The sequence below is a fragment of the Parasteatoda tepidariorum genome, chromosome 11, assembly GCF_982258835.1.
Source record: "Parasteatoda tepidariorum strain Cologne lab strain chromosome 11, Ptep-v5.0, whole genome shotgun sequence".
NCBI classification, from domain to species: domain Eukaryota; kingdom Metazoa; phylum Arthropoda; class Arachnida; order Araneae; family Theridiidae; genus Parasteatoda; species Parasteatoda tepidariorum.
The window spans coordinates 52,040,915-52,057,148 of record NC_141765.1 but is presented as its reverse complement, the minus strand read 5'-3'; the positions used below and the strand labels follow the sequence as shown (position 1 = coordinate 52,057,148).

Genomic DNA, 16,234 nt, shown 5'->3' with positions numbered 1-16,234 from the left:
CACAGATGCTGCAGAAGGCTCTTTGATTGGCCTTTCGTGATAGGCTTTTAAATGTATGGATACCCTTAGGTTAGAAAAATGTATTATTTCAGGCACGTATTTCCTATTAACCCCTACGGTGGGTTTTATTGGAATTGAAGTGTGCTGATAATCCTTGAAAGTTCTCAATATATTTTTTCAACATCGTTAATGGGGCGGTAGTTTACGGAACGGAGGGCATGTTTAAAGGAGTATTCGGATATTCTTCTGCTGTATGTATTCATTTAATATACATATAATGTATGCCTTTTTTATGAATAAAAATATAATTAAGGGTTTGGTATTTCTTTAATGTTTTATGAAATTTATTACGGCAAAATTGGAAAATTATATAAAAAGGCATTTATGTAAAATTGATATTACGAATATTATAATTATTAATTATTGCACTCTTAAAAATTACGATAATTTAGGATCAAATGTACTCACACTCAAAATACCAAGACTTTTAGTTGTTAAATCAATACTTACCGTAAAAACTTTTAAATTAAAAAAAAATGGAACTCTATTAGTGAAGCCATAGTGTTTAGATACTAGTGAAGGACCAGTCAGTCTTTATCGTCAAACCCCAGGAGCCTGACTAACAAACTGACGTTTTATACCCTGCAACATTCCTACGCTCTGTGTAGAGGTTTTAAAATGAGATCAAATATACAAGAAAACCGATTGTAATTAGAAAAAAGCAACCTTGACCATTTACTGACCTTAATATGGACTTTTAATTCTGTATATTTTGCTTTGAAAGAAAATTAGTACAGTTAGAACTACATTTTACAATAAGATTAAAGTAAAAAATATAATACTTTTCAGTGTAAAAATTGAAATTCACTATTTGACGGACGACACAAAAATCTCCTTTATTTGTTAATTTTTACAAAATAATAATGAGAACTTAAAGCTGTTTCCTAAATTTTAATATATATATATATGTGCATATATATGTACATATGCATATATATATATATATATATATATATATATATATATATATATATATATATATATATATATATATATATATATATATATAACACAAACAAAGTCTTTATTTAAATATTGACCTCTATTGATAGTTGGTAATCCTTAGTAGTTGCAATAAATGGTATCATTTTTCGCTAACACCATATCATGAATTATTTACTGAGTATTTCAGTATTAATGTTAGAAATGGTTAGTGCGAGTTTCGTTCGAGGTTCATAAATTTTTCTCGTTCTTTTGGTTAGCGAGCGTATAAACTTTCTTCCAAATTTTCTAAATTTTTCATGGTTTAAAATAGCAAACTTACTTAAATTTTTCTTCTCAGCTTCTGATTCATTTGCCTTGAAATGTTGAACTAATTATTGGGCACTGCTGTATCAAAATACTTATTGAGAAACTCTTCAATGACGAGAAAATAGGACTTCTTAGCAAAGTAACACTTCAAAATGAATATATCTTGTTTTTTGAGAAGAAAAAAAACATGCTGTCTCCTTGAATAAAAAACGCAAGCTCAAATCTCCGATACCAATGGCAGCACATTCAAACACACTGCACTACCATCAATCGTGAGGGAATCGAAATTCAATTTCCTGATTTACATATTGTAAAGCATTTAAAGCGTGGGACTGTAAATTCACTCCGTAAATGTATCTTAGGTTAGTCTAATAATAAAATAGAATTCTTCTAAAAATTATTATCCTTATCCTGTCCAGGTGTACATATTAACTCAACTGCGGTATTTAGACATTCTAGAATTTCAGTGAAAATGTAGCGAACAATTCTATTTTAAATGATAATTTAAGAAACTTATACATGCAATTTACATGTGTAATTGGGTACTCAAACTAATAGGGTAGTTAATTGGGTACTGATTGGGTAGTCAAAGCCGTGCTCAAAGGGTACTCAATTGTCTCGGTGCCCAGAACTGCTGAGGGCAAGATCAACACTTCTTCCAGAAATATAGTGTTCATTCATTAGTTTCTTAAAACGAAATTGCTGAGAATTTCTTCATCTATATAAAAACAATATTTTTTTTTAACGGCACTTGAAAAATTCTGTAAAATATGAAAATATGACTTTTTGTGCCTTAAGAAAAGGGCTCGTAGTAAATTGCGTCCTGAGTCCCGTAAAACATTTGTTCTGCTTTGTAAATAGTTATTTTCCTTTTCCGTTGCTCTGTAGCTTTCGTGAGCTCAGCATAGACTCCCATCAAGTTGAGTTGAAACCGAGTACGCGTTCTTACCTCAAGAGCAGAGATTACGTAACAGAGGAATATTACTTGTTTAGAAACTTCATTCACTTTAATAATATACAAATTTAGAAACATAACAGTGTTATTATCCGATTAAATCCTTATTGTTCGTTAAGATATGACTCTTAAGGAAAAATGTTGTTGTAGTTAATTTACGTCGCACTAGAGCTGCACAATGGGCTATTGGCGACGGTCTGGGAAACATCCCTGAGGATGATCCGAAGACATGCCATCACAATTTCGATCCTCTGCAGAGGGGATGGCACCCCCGCTTCGGTAGCCCGACGACCTGCACGCGAAGTCGAGCACTTTACGGTAGAACAGTTCGACGAGGACCAATACCGCACACCCTCGGTCCCCACGCAGACTGATCCAAGTGGTCACCCACCCCCACAATGACCGTAGCCAGTGATGCTCGACTTCGGTGATCTGCTGGGAACCGTATCTTAACGTTCAGTCCACTGCGGAACCTTAAGGAAAAATATAATAGGTTAAATTAGTAATAGTTTTTATTTCTGCAATGAGCAATAAATATAGCTTGTTTAAAAAAAATTAGAGAGTTAGGAGAATAAAACAAATTTATCACCACACATGCCATGAATTAATTAACAACAAGCCAGTATGGTGTCACGCCAGTCTTCCTCACTAGCAAATAATAATTCAGCGTTTTTCCACTAAAAAAACAGAACTAATTTCGTCATAATCTAGGTACCCGCTCTCATCCACTAACGGGTGTTACCCCACTTTCCCTTACAGAGATTTAAATAATGAGTCTTTTCATCCGCTTAGTAGATTAAGGTCGCTTTAGGTCAAATTACGTTATCTTGTAACTGATGATAAAACCTAGAAGAGAATGGAACTTTACTGTGAAATGGTTTGAAAAGTTTCTGCAATCAAAGAAATGCTAAGTTACTTTGCATGAAAATGAAAATCTTGCCTTCTTCCTACGCTTGAGGTTTTAACTACGGTAACGATCCCTTAACTGTAACTTCTGTGCCAACTAGGGAAATAAAAGTAGTAGAAGATTGAAATTTTTCGTTTAGCATCCTTACAGATATGGGGTGCCTTATTACAGTTTGCTCGCCAGTATGCTATGTTCTGGAATGTATAAAGTTCAATTTAGTCGAATATTAACCTTATTTATCGCTATTTACTTCAATTCATAAATAATTTCTTTTTGGAGGAGAGGACACAAAACTGAATTTAATGTTTAATGTCTTAAAAATTGTACTTTTTTGTTGCATCGATAAAATAAAAATATTAAAATTATTTATTTCAGACTTTCCATCAAGTATTTTATTTTAAATTACTAATTTTTTTTGTTTGGTATTTTTATGTTAATAGAGTATTAGATTTCATGAGTTAATTTTTACTTTTTAACTCTTTATTTGTTAGTCTATTATGTTAAAATGTGATTAATGGCTTAAATAATCCTTTAACTTTTTAGGATGTTGTTTTGTTACTTTTTTTACAAGAAAGGCTGCCATAGAAGCTCAAAATGCATTGCATAATATTAAAGCTCTGCCTGGGGTAAGTAATTAAATATTTTCTGGAACATTTTGTTGACAACAGATTTTTCTTTATCTTCTATGAAATATTTTAGTATGATATTATAATATTTTATGAAATAATAATTTACGTTAGTATGTTTAGCTACAAATTAGCTATTCTTATCATTAAAAAACATAACAAATAAGCATGGCTAAAAATTGCTGACATTGAATGCGCACAACTAGTGCATTGTGGTGAGAGAAAAAAAAAACTTTTAAACGGTTTTGCCTGTTTTATGTTTTTAAAGAACATGCTTTTGCAATAATAAAGATTCTCGGTTCCGAAATGAGATAACTTGTTTCATACAAAATTAAAAAAAAGTGTACACTGTAAACTTTAATCTGGATTTGAAAATAAAACCAAATGTTTACAAATCAGCTTTCTCAAATGCATACTATGCATTTTATATCGGTCGTTGAACAGCCGACCCAATTTTTGGGTTTACGACTACTATGTTCGACTCCGTATCCTTGTAATTTTGAACCATTCCAGAAGACAAGGAAGCTCCTGATTTTTTATGGGAACATGGAGGAATTTGCGACTTGATTTAACTTAACTAACGCTACTTGATTTAACGCGACTTAATTTTTGGAGGATTTAACTTGCATCAGTCACCATTTACTACACGGGGAGTCTTCGGCAGGCCTTGGATCGAACCCTCGATCTCTTGGACATGGGCCCAGTACCCTTCCAACTAGGCTGTTCCGGCCATACTATGCATTTGAGAAAGCTGATTTGTAACCATACATGGATATACGCATATGCATGCATGCATACATACAGTCACTGGTCAAATTATTAGACGCACTGTTGTTTTTTAATAATTACATGTTTTGCACGAGTTTATATGCAATACTTTTATAATTAAACATGCATGTAATGGGTTTTCATTTAGGGGATCTTTTATATACTTCCTATTTGTATTTATTTTTAACATATTGCATTACAATGTTAACCAATTGATACACTAACGTAAGCAAGTGCATACCGGTTTCAGTCGTGTTGTAACGTGTGTCAATTGCGGACGTGTTTCTGTGATTTCATGCACTGCGTTTATTTGTTTCTCATTTTCTTATTACTCTGATATTTGTTTATTTTGTGTGCAGTGTTGAAATAATCAATTTTGTGTGCAGTGTTGAAATAATCATTTTCATCAAGGGCGATCTTTCACCATGAAGGTTTCTGAAACTAGCGTACGAATTGAGTCAGGATACGAGTTGAGCCCGAAACGAAGGAAAAGAAGCGACAGAATCTTACAGTGCGTCTAATAATTTAGCCATTAAAATGCATATATGAGTTCATAAATTCATGCAAACTATTAAAAGTTGATTACGACCAAAAATATTTGTTAAAAAGAAGTTTTTCTTTTTTATTGATGTTTACATGGATGATAATTCTCTCTCCCAAAGTTGTTTCGTCCTTTTTCTTAGGTTATTAGTTTAATTTCCACTGATACGAAATTTAAAAATATTTATTTTGCATGGAACTAAGTAATAATGAAACGTATTCTTTTTCAATTAGGCCGCTTTAAAACAATTTACTCATGTATATATTTTTTCTTTAAAAATAATGTATTTAAATAAAAAACAAACATAAACCCACGAAGGAAAGGAAACATTCTTACTACTGTTTTTAATGCCAGTAAAGCCTTTTCGGAATTGTGCATGACGCGTTCAGTTTTGAATTCCGGTTTGTAATCATAAACTAAACTGGGGAATTTTGTTCATTTACATTACAAAAAATTCATTATTTATGAGAGGGTAGCTTTTACCCCCTATCCCTTCGCACCCAATTTCTTATTTTGCATACGGTGGTAAACCTACCCTGGGAAACTTTTCTCTTTGTGTCATCTGCATAGCGTGACTAAGGGAATTAAAGAAAGCATTATAGTAAAAGAACATTACGTCTGTAGACAGTTCGATGTATTTAAATGGTATACTAAGGGAAGACGATATAGAACCAAGAAAAATATTTTTGCTAATTAATTCTGAAATGAAAAATATCACGCTACGGATATTTCTTGTTTTGTAAAAGATGCGTTTTTATGCTTGAAAAAAGGTATGGAGTGCGTAATTTCAACTTTTATTTTTTTTAGGCATAAATTAACATTTCATTATTTACCCATGACGACTTGTACTGATAATTTGTCATTGAAGTGCTAATTTCGAATCTATTATGTTATTTTTTCTTGTAATTTAAAAGAATGGTTTATTTCATATTGATTGGTAGTTAAGTTAACTTTCCTGCAAATGTTTTTTTTTAGTATGTGATTACGACGTTTTATATAAGATATATCGTTTATTCGAATCATTTGTTAAATATGGTTTACTGAATAACTTTATTTGGGTTGACTTTAGAAGTTTTTCATTCATGGTATTTGATTCATTAATGGCATTTTTCCTTAATGTTACTTGATTCATTAATGGCATTTTTCCTTAATGGTATTTAATTCATTAATTATATTGTTCATTAATGGTATTTAATGATCTGGAGAAGCATAGTAACACGTTTCATGTTACAAAACGTTGTAAACTGTGCTGAAGCTGGTACTAAAAGCACATGCTTGAAATTTCGATGGTTAGTTTTCTTCATATTTCGGGATTTATTTGGTACGTATAATTAAATATGAAAAAATAATAACGTTTGATTGATAGTAACTTTTTTAAATATTTTTAATCATTAATTTTGTCGAAATATTAATTTCGGAATTTATACCTTGAATATCCATAAATATATTTTGAAGAAATAGATGCTTAAGTACAAGCTGGAATCAACAACCTTTCATAGGAAAATTTTAAATAAAATGAAGCATTATTTTTTGTCAAAATTGGATTTCTGCGAGTAATTTTATTTTTATTTAGCTAAAAATGCAATTAATATGTTATATTATTTAAATGGATTCAGTCAATTTCCCTATTGAATTGTTCGTCTAGAACGCTGTAAAAACTGAATAAAAAAAATCTGAAATTTTTAAAATTATTATTTTATAATTAATATTTTATAAAAAATAATTTTCATTTATGCTTTTCCATAGAGTTTCAAAGTTATAGAAAATTTATAACTGCAACCAACTCGAGAAAGATATCGTAAATGTTTTTGCGGAGCGTGATATAAAAAGTTTGTTTACTTGCGGGATTGGATATATTTTTGAAATCGGTATTAAAAATAAGATGTTTTGAAAAAATACCAATCGAAATATTTTAAGTATTATAAAATTATAAAAATAGGGAATGATGTTTAAATTATTTAAGGTTTAGTTACGTCACGTGTTGACTTTCTTTTTAATCATAAGACGAGAATTTTTTTTTAAAAATTTAAATTAAAGCTTCAATTCCTATTTGCACTATTACATAAAATTATTATTGATCATTGCCATTTATCAATGCGTTAAGCTTCTAAATGATGGAATCCCTGTCATTCATTTTAACAGAGCGGACTAAAGCGTTTGTACTTAGCACTGCAGAAAAATCCCTAGTCAAATACAGTAAAGAGAACCGGCTCTCAGGGTGTCGGTACTTTTTCTTCGTAAAATCCATTTATACTGGAACATGTTACGGAACAAAAAATCTGATGCACCGTAATTTTTACTGTAATAATTACTGTGAAATCACTGATTCAATCTAATTAAATAAATATTTCCATAAAAATTATGGCATAGTATTTTCGGTAAAAATAGTATTTACGGCAAAATAGTTTATATGAATGATGCACCCAAAGTGGTGTTTTTATACCATAATTTGATTTGCAATCTTTTTGAGCAAAAACTCTTTAATTTGCTGTTGAAAGACTGTTTTTTTTTAAGGTCACTCGTAATCTGTTTGTTATCAAAGACGTTTAAAAATTGTTCTAATCAGAAAACATTAAAAAAAATTAGTACATCTATTCTTTGCGAAAAGTCTTCAGTATTCTATAATTTTCCATATGTTTTTATATTTAATTATTGCATTGAGGCTTTTAATATTTTCACTGATTAGCAAGTGTGTAAGAATTTACTCAATCATGCGGAATTTGTTTAGGTTTACAGCAATAAATCTTTATTACTGTTATTTACAATAATCCTTTGTTACTCTGGGTTTATTGCAAGCTACGTGAATAAATAGATAATAAATAAGTAAATAAGAAAATAAGTTAGTCTATGCAAAAAGTCTAAAAAACTCTTAGGTTGATAATAGAATATGAAAACTTTTTTAATTAGCTAGGGGCAAAGCAAAAAGTTGGTGGCTGTTTGCTAAGCGCCGAATTTTCTATTGCTCTACTGTAAATAAATAAATAAGATTAAAATATGATTATGACGTTTACCCTAAAATTCTAGATTTTTTCAAAAATCCCAATTTTTTTTCAGTTAAGCTCTTTAGTCGTTAGATTTCAAATAAAATTACCTGGTTAACATACGAAAAAAAATCACAATTGCTATACTAACAAAATGAAAACATTAATTTCCCCTTTATTTTTTTCTGTTTAAATAAGTAATTTTTCATTTGCAATAAACGTTGTTAGATTGCCTGAACAAGAGCAAACGAGGAAAGAAAAAAAAATGAAGAAATAGTTTAAAAGTGACGTCTACATTCCAAGCTGAAAGAAAGCAATAATCCGAGACTGGAACTTTCAAGAGCTCCCAAGTGGTACAAATCCAACATTTTTATCTTCTTTTTCAGTTCCCTTTAGAGATTTTTTAAGCTATAATATTAGAGCAAGTGTCTAGGGTTTCATTGAAAGTAAATACACAAACACATACAACTTTCAATAATTTTTTAGAAAAAAATTCACAAGTTAGGAAGAAAAAAAAATTTATGATTCTATTTTGGTTCTTGAATGTAAACAATTTGATTTAATGAGAGTATTTAACTGTGAAAAATTCCAGTTGAAATTAATTTTAATGTTAATTAACTTAGGTTATATTATCCGTATAATCCATTTTACCTTAAAATCAATTTTTACACTGTAAAATATTATACCGTAATTTTTACGGAAATATTTATTTAACTAGTGCAATTCGCTGATTTTCCGATGATTGTTACTGTCAAATTTTTTATTCCGTAAAAATGGATTTTACGGTTAAAAGTTAAGACACCGTGAGTGCCGGTATTTTTTGCAGTAATTTGAATCGAAGTTTTTTACAGTATATAACTATAGATACAGTGGTAAATAGACTTTTCTAAGCGTTTCTATAAAACCGATTATATTCCTTGTTAAAATTTATTTTAACGATTTCTTTATAATTTTTTTCAGGAAAGAATACAGCTATCATCCAATTTTATTTTAATTAAATAGCATGGAATCTCCTAAGTAAAAACTATGCTATTCAACAATGATTAAACTAAATATTTTATTCAGAAAGTCTTTTAATAGACCTTGTTTTTGAAACATGTTACAGCAAGTAACAAAATGATATATTTATTTTTTAAACTTTTCGTAAACTAAATTAGTACGGAAAAATTGAAGGTTTAAAAAAATATAAACAGCACATATTAAAAAAACTTCAAAATGAACAAAATGCTTGTCCACGCTGTTTCAAATTAATCATTAATTAAACAAGAAAACTTTAAATAATTTTTCGTAACTTGAGCATGAATACGAACTTTCGTTTGAAAACTGCTATTAATAAATTGGCGGTTTAAGCTACTATTTTAACAAAGCTTCTTAAAATTTCCAGTCAGTAATAATAAATTAAATAAAGTAAGCAAGTTTAATAAAGCTTACTGTAGATTAAGCCTGTTTAAAAATTCAAAAAGGTAAGTCATTATTCATTACAATACCGAGATTGAATAAAATAATAATAAAAATATGTAACAGTACTAGGTTGTTTATTTTATGTTCTTGTCTAAGTATTTATTTATAATAAATTCACCCTAAATTATTTATTAGTTATATTAGATAAAGATGATTTGTGATAAGACTAAATGATAGCCTTGTGAACAACGTAAACACTAGAGAAGAAATATATTTAATTACTATTTTTTTCATGTTATTTTCAAAATAAAAAACATTTACATGCTTATTTTTTTGTCAGAATTGTTTTTAAATAGTAATTTAAAAAGTGACGGAATTAATAAGTCTTTGTTTGCTAATCTAATTTGATCAATTACTCTTCTTTAATTAAATTGCAATTCAAATCAAAATTAAATGAAGAACTTTTGGAGTAAATTCTTCACCAGGAAGGTATTCCCCAAATTATGAGCAAAGCCTTAAAAAATGCGGAGTTTAGATATTTTTTTAGTATATTTACAAAAAGCAAGTTTTTTAAAGTAACTTACTTATGCCAAAATGCTTTTTTTTAAATAACAGTAAAATGAAAAGCGTAGTCTTTGTTAATCTAATCTGATTAATTTGCGATTCGTCAATAGCTCGCAATCAATTAATCTATTCAAATTAAAACTAAGTGAAGTACTTACTGAATGAATTCTCCTCCTAGAAGGTATTCCAGAAATTCCTCAAATAAATCCTTAGGGAAAACGTGGTTTTCAGACTTTGTTTAATTTTATTTATTTAATATTACATATATTGAATTTACAAAAAGCAAGAACTTTAAAAAAAATATTTGCGTTGAAAAAAAATGATTTTTTTTTAAAAAAATACAGTAATTTAAAAAGCGATGGAATCAATTAGTCTTTGTTTGTTAATTTAATCTGATCAATTTACGTTTCTTCAATTACTCGAAATCAATTAATCTATCCTAATCAAAATTAAATGAAGCACTTATCGAGTGAATTCTCTGCCTAGAAGGTAGTCCTCAAATTGTGAGTGAAGCCTTAAGGAAATGTGGTCTTCGGATAAACTTATTTAATTTTATCGCCCTCATTCTATAAACATTCTACGCAGCGTATCTAATGGGTCTTACAAAATTGCGCGAAATCCACTCATCTGAGAGAATCCTACCATTTTGCTTTCCTTTCCTTCAGTCGCTTCAACGAACGCGAAAGTCGGTTTAAACCGGGGCTCAACATTTGAAACTCTAATTAGCCAGTAATTAAAAGAGCCTGATTGTTCTCTTTTGTCTTGGGAAAGAGACTCAAATTCTGAGCCACTCTGGAGTTGATGGAAACTAGAGAACTTGGAATAGGTTTGCGAACATGACTGGCATAATGACAGTTGAATGAAATGCACTTTTAAAGTAAGGTGTTGTGTAGATTTAGCGCAGTTAAACATATTACCAGAATTAAATGTAAGAGCTAACATTTGGTCTTGTTAAGCGCATATGGTTGTTGCTCACACATATATGCATGTTGTACAACATTACATTATACTAAAATAGCACGATTAATTATATTAACAGACAACCCTTCCTATGAGGGCTAATTTTTCACTATGTTATGTGCATGGTACGATTAGTTAATAAAGAAGTAAGTTTAGTTCAATGACACATTTATTGGCATGAAAATTATAATATTGTGTTTCAGCCTTACTTTTAAAATATTTTAAGAGTAATTTGCTAGAAAGAAAGTTTTTAATCGGGAGATATAGCATTTGGTCTCCTTATTCACTTGCAAAAGAATTCCGGATCACATGTAAAAAAATTATGGTACAAAGTACCGGCACTTTGAGTGCATTTACCTTAAAATATTATGCATTGATTTTTACAGTAATAATTAATTAGAATGATTCAGTTACTTTAAGGTAATTATTGCAGCCCAAATTACAATATATGAGATTTTTTGTTTCGTAACATGTTCCGGTAAAACTGGATTTTATATTAAAAAGTACCGGCATCCTGAGTGGTGGTACTTTTTAAAGTAATTTGATTTAGTACTTTTTTTGCAATGTTCAGTTAACTAATGAGGATTCAACTTTTATTCAGTGTTATTTACATCAATAATTCTGCATTTGTACATAAATATGTTATTACTGAAGAATAAATGTTTTCTAATTAAAATACTGACTTTTATGAATAAAATATAGCTTTACGTTTTCGCTGTATAATCAAAATATTTTTAAGAAAGGTTTGATATGAAAAAAGCCATTACTCTTGCCATATGTTGACGTATGCCTGTTTAGGCAGAGAGGGTGCGATTGTTCTTGTTTTCCAGTGGCGCCATCTATGGTCAAGAGTTTGACTTCTGCCACACCATTCGTCAAACCCGTTTATAGGGCGGACCCATTCATACATCCATTCATTCAACCACAGATCGTAATTTTGACCTGAATCAGAGAACGATCGATCTCCAATTCAGTACCTCCGGAAGTTTTGATTTTTTTATGGGATCACGGAGGACTTTTGCGACTCGACAGATTTAACGTGCATCAGTCACTTTACTACACGGGGAGTCTTCGGCCGGCTGGGTTCGAACCCACGAACTCTCGGACATGGGCCCAGCGCCCTAACGATCAGGCTATCCCGGCATCTTGACATATAAGATATTTAAATGATTCATTCAGCTACAAACTAAGGAAGATTTATTACACATGTACCTAATTGTCGCACTGAGAAAAAAATTCTTGAAAAAGCACCTTATTTGTTGGGTTAAGACATTTCTGATAAATCTGGTAATAAACACCAATTTATTTTTTGTTAGTTGTTCTAATAGTTTATAGGTATTCTTTTTAGGAGGGGCCGGGGTAATTGCAAATTGCAGTGTGGAAAATAGGGGTCCAGTAGTTACGTCAGAAGCGCAGTCAAGAACTTGGCCCCTTCATGTTAATTTTATTTTTTGCTTAATTAACTATACCTATAGAACCATTTCAGATTTTCATTGAGCTATAAATATCTTTTATTCAAATATAGTTGTCCTGCTAATTATAAGTTGTTGTGTTTCTGTTGCATTACTTATATTATATTCTCTTCTTTTAATAATGATTGAAAAAAATTGAATTTTCAGGAACACAAATTTAGGTAATTTTGGTTAACCAAATGTAAATTATGACTAGAATTGATAATTTTTTTCCGAATAATACAATTAAACAAAGCCATATTTTTAAATTTTATGTTGTCTGAATTTATTTGACCTCAATTCTGCTCAAATGTTTGATTTCGCCATTTAAAATTACATAATTTGAAATGACGTAAAAACTTATCAACATTGCAATTTAAAATTTTTAAGCTTCTTAACAACGGGAATAATTTGTTTGGATAAACGAATTTTATAATTGTTGAAAAAAAATTAAGTACACATAAGATAAAATGCCGAAAAAGTGAAATTAACATTAATGGTACCAAACTTTCGTCCACTAACTGACTAGACTACAACTACTACAATTTCTTTTATACAGATAAAGTACGTTTTAGACCTGATTTTGTAGTTTAGAATATCATTTAATTAGTTATAAGTTAATGAATATTATTCAATAATTATATTTTAATGCTGGTAATTTCAGTTTCGCACTTCTTACTAAATATAATAAACATATATTTTACTAAGTGATCACAAAAAATTATTGAAATACCGTTAAACAGAATTATGCTTTTTTGTTTATTTGTTTTTTTTCCTGAAATATCATTACCATACAGTCTGATAATTTTGCAAGAATTTTTTGTCTCTTTTTATTATTCACATAATATAAATAATATAAATATCATAATAACATAATATTATGATACAAATTATAATTTATGTTACGTTACCCTATAGAATAATAGTTGAAAGAAGATATTTATTTATTTGGAATTGCTTCATTTTGTGTTTTATTTTGATAATTTCCAAGTGCAAGGCAACCATGTAGGAAAAAGTTGAGATATAATTCTTTCAAATGATATTGAAAACTAATTTATGCATTAAAAACAAAACAGGAACAAGAGAAAGATTACTGGTATACATTTTCAAATTTCCTTCCTAGCAATATTTTTCCTCAAGCATAAATTATACCTGCAAGCTAAGAACGGAAAAAAATTTTACTTTGGAGGTATAATTTAAGTTCGAATAAAAGTATTGATTAAAGATGAGTGGTTATTATATTTTCTAAAGAACACGGTATATATAAATTTCTTACAAACCTATAACCAGAATAAATATTATTTTTTATATTTATCTTCATGCAGTATGTTTTGAAGGCATAGAGTCCGTCGTTACCTTAAGGTAGCTTGAAATCAATTTTTACGATATTAGTCGTTAAAGGTGATCATTTACAAGCTTAACTAAACTTCGTTGTATCTTACAAGCTTCGCTTAAAACCCTGATTTCTTTTTCTATATATTACGAAACTAGATTTTAATTTTATACAAAAAAATATTATTGAAAGGGGAAAACTATAAGTTAATTTTCTTTTATCATAAGATTTCTAAGTTTTTTTCAAGCTTTAATCAATATAATCAATAATTCATTAGGTTGCCGTTATGTTTTGGTTTTTACAGCATCCCACAATCTAATAATAATCCATCTAATAACTTAGTCGAAACAAATTATAAACTCATCCTAATTTTTTTCTATCCTACTAAAATATATGTTTCTGATATTGGCGGATGATGGTGTTATGTTGAGACATTTAAAATCTTTATTGATCTAAGCCAATCACAGTGAATATGCAAGAAACATTCGAGTTAAACTGTCTCAAAAACATTTAAATGTAAGAGACACTAAAAGATTCTGAGAAATAACAACCAAAAGACTACTGTGCAGTATCAAATACATCCATTTATTCAAAATAAACATTTCCAGACTACCTTTAGCCTTACTTTGAACATCGAAATAATCAAAAATTAATATATTATAAATTAGTTGAAAATAAAAATTCTAAAAATATAATTTTTATTTTTATTAGTTTTTTGCTATTGCAAAATATATTTTGAACAGATGTAACAAGACTGAAATGAATTCTCATATACTTAAAACTTTCTATTTATAAGAAAAAACAATTCAGAATAAAAATATGCATCGATTCATTTATTTATGTATTTATTTCAAAAAAAGTAGCTCCTTTCTGACTCTATAATAGCTTATTAGTCTCGATGAATAGATATAAATGCAAATAATAATAACAAAATAATATAAAATAGAAAAACTTTTAATAGGAAAAAGTAAAGGTCTTCATCAGGACACATACTTTACTATAAATAAATGCGATATTTCTGAATGAAGAATATTTATTCTAAGATAAAAATTATTCTTAATAATGTGTTATTACGAGGTCATTCCTAACCCGACCGAGCTCAACTGTCGAAGGTGAGAAACGGTGAACGAAAATTCTAAATATGCTTTTAATCCTTCTTCTTATATTTTCACAAGTTAACTGATGATGGTTGCTCTATTTGTCAGTATCTTTCGATGCATGTAATAAATGCAATACCGCTACCTGATCACAATTTGAGATATAAAGTGGGTGGTATGTTGGATTCTCTATTAATTTTTCCTTACAAAATTATGCCAATACAATTCAAACAACAGGTTTTGACAGGTTCAGGAGCAGTACGCACGTTGCCTGTTTTTAGAGTTTTGTTAAGTACCTCCGTTTCTATGCAATTAACATTTAAAGATATCTTTATCGTTATACAAATCGATTTTCCTCAGTTTAAATTGTAATTAAATTAGATTTCAGACAAATACAAAACTGCGAAGCGTGTAGTTTTAAATTACTTAAAACCACAAATTGCATCATATTGTTTAAAAATTTCGAGGAAAAATTTATAAACGTTCTAATAATTATCGATCGCTATTTTTCCTAATCTCTTAAAGGGACCCCTTTGTATTCTACCCCTTTTGAAAGATATTGGTCTAATAATACTATATCATCAAAAGTTTGTTAAGTACAAAATAAACACAATGGCAGTAGATAACTCTTAAGACCAAACTCTATGAGTATGGTATGAGTAAAATATAAGTATAGATACTCATATTTACATATTATAAAAAATTATGTCTCTATTTAATAAATTTACTAATTCTAAGAGACGTCATAAATCCATCTTATTCTTTTGGGAATAACTCTCAACTGTTAGTGATCAACGTAATCCCCGAGTAACATCCTGGCTACAACAAGGGACGGCCAGCTTGTTAATACTCACTAATTGGAAGCATACTTCGTATATATGTTTGACAATTCCCTATCTCTCCAAGCGATAATCTGAAAATTCATTTTAGATCTTACAGCTTTAGGCTCTTCGAAAGAGTTATGCACTGAATTATTAATTGAAAGACACCCTTTAAATTTCTGAAGATTATCCCACACTTGTCATTAGCAATATTCATTAAATCTCTATAAGTATCTTGATTTCGAAGTAAATTAATAAAATATGGGATTACCATGTGACTTAGCAAGAAAATAATGTTTTTGATTTATGAAGAAAATGTATATTGTAGACTGCACTAATTATAAACAATTAGTAAGCAATACGTGCATTAAATACTTTAAGATTTAAGTGAATTGAATAATTTGTTTTTTTTTCGCAAAAGTAAATTAATCCATTACGATATTTTTAATTGTATTATATTTTAATTTAACATATTTAATTTAATAATTATTTTAATTCAACTGTTTATCTAATTGCCA

At 29.2% G+C, this 16,234-nt stretch overlaps 1 protein-coding gene across 2 annotated transcripts in view; it reads left to right on the top strand.

The window, feature by feature from the left end:
• The window catches only part of LOC107455088 (CUGBP Elav-like family member 2), a 772,083-nt gene that overhangs the window by 193,893 nt on the left and 561,956 nt on the right, over positions 1-16,234 (top strand). For both annotated transcript variants that reach the window (XM_043046908.3, XM_071187614.2), the window contains exon 3: positions 3,717-3,799. In XM_043046908.3, the coding sequence (XP_042902842.2) occupies positions 3,717-3,799 (83 nt within the window). The remainder of the gene's footprint in view (positions 1-3,716; positions 3,800-16,234) is intronic.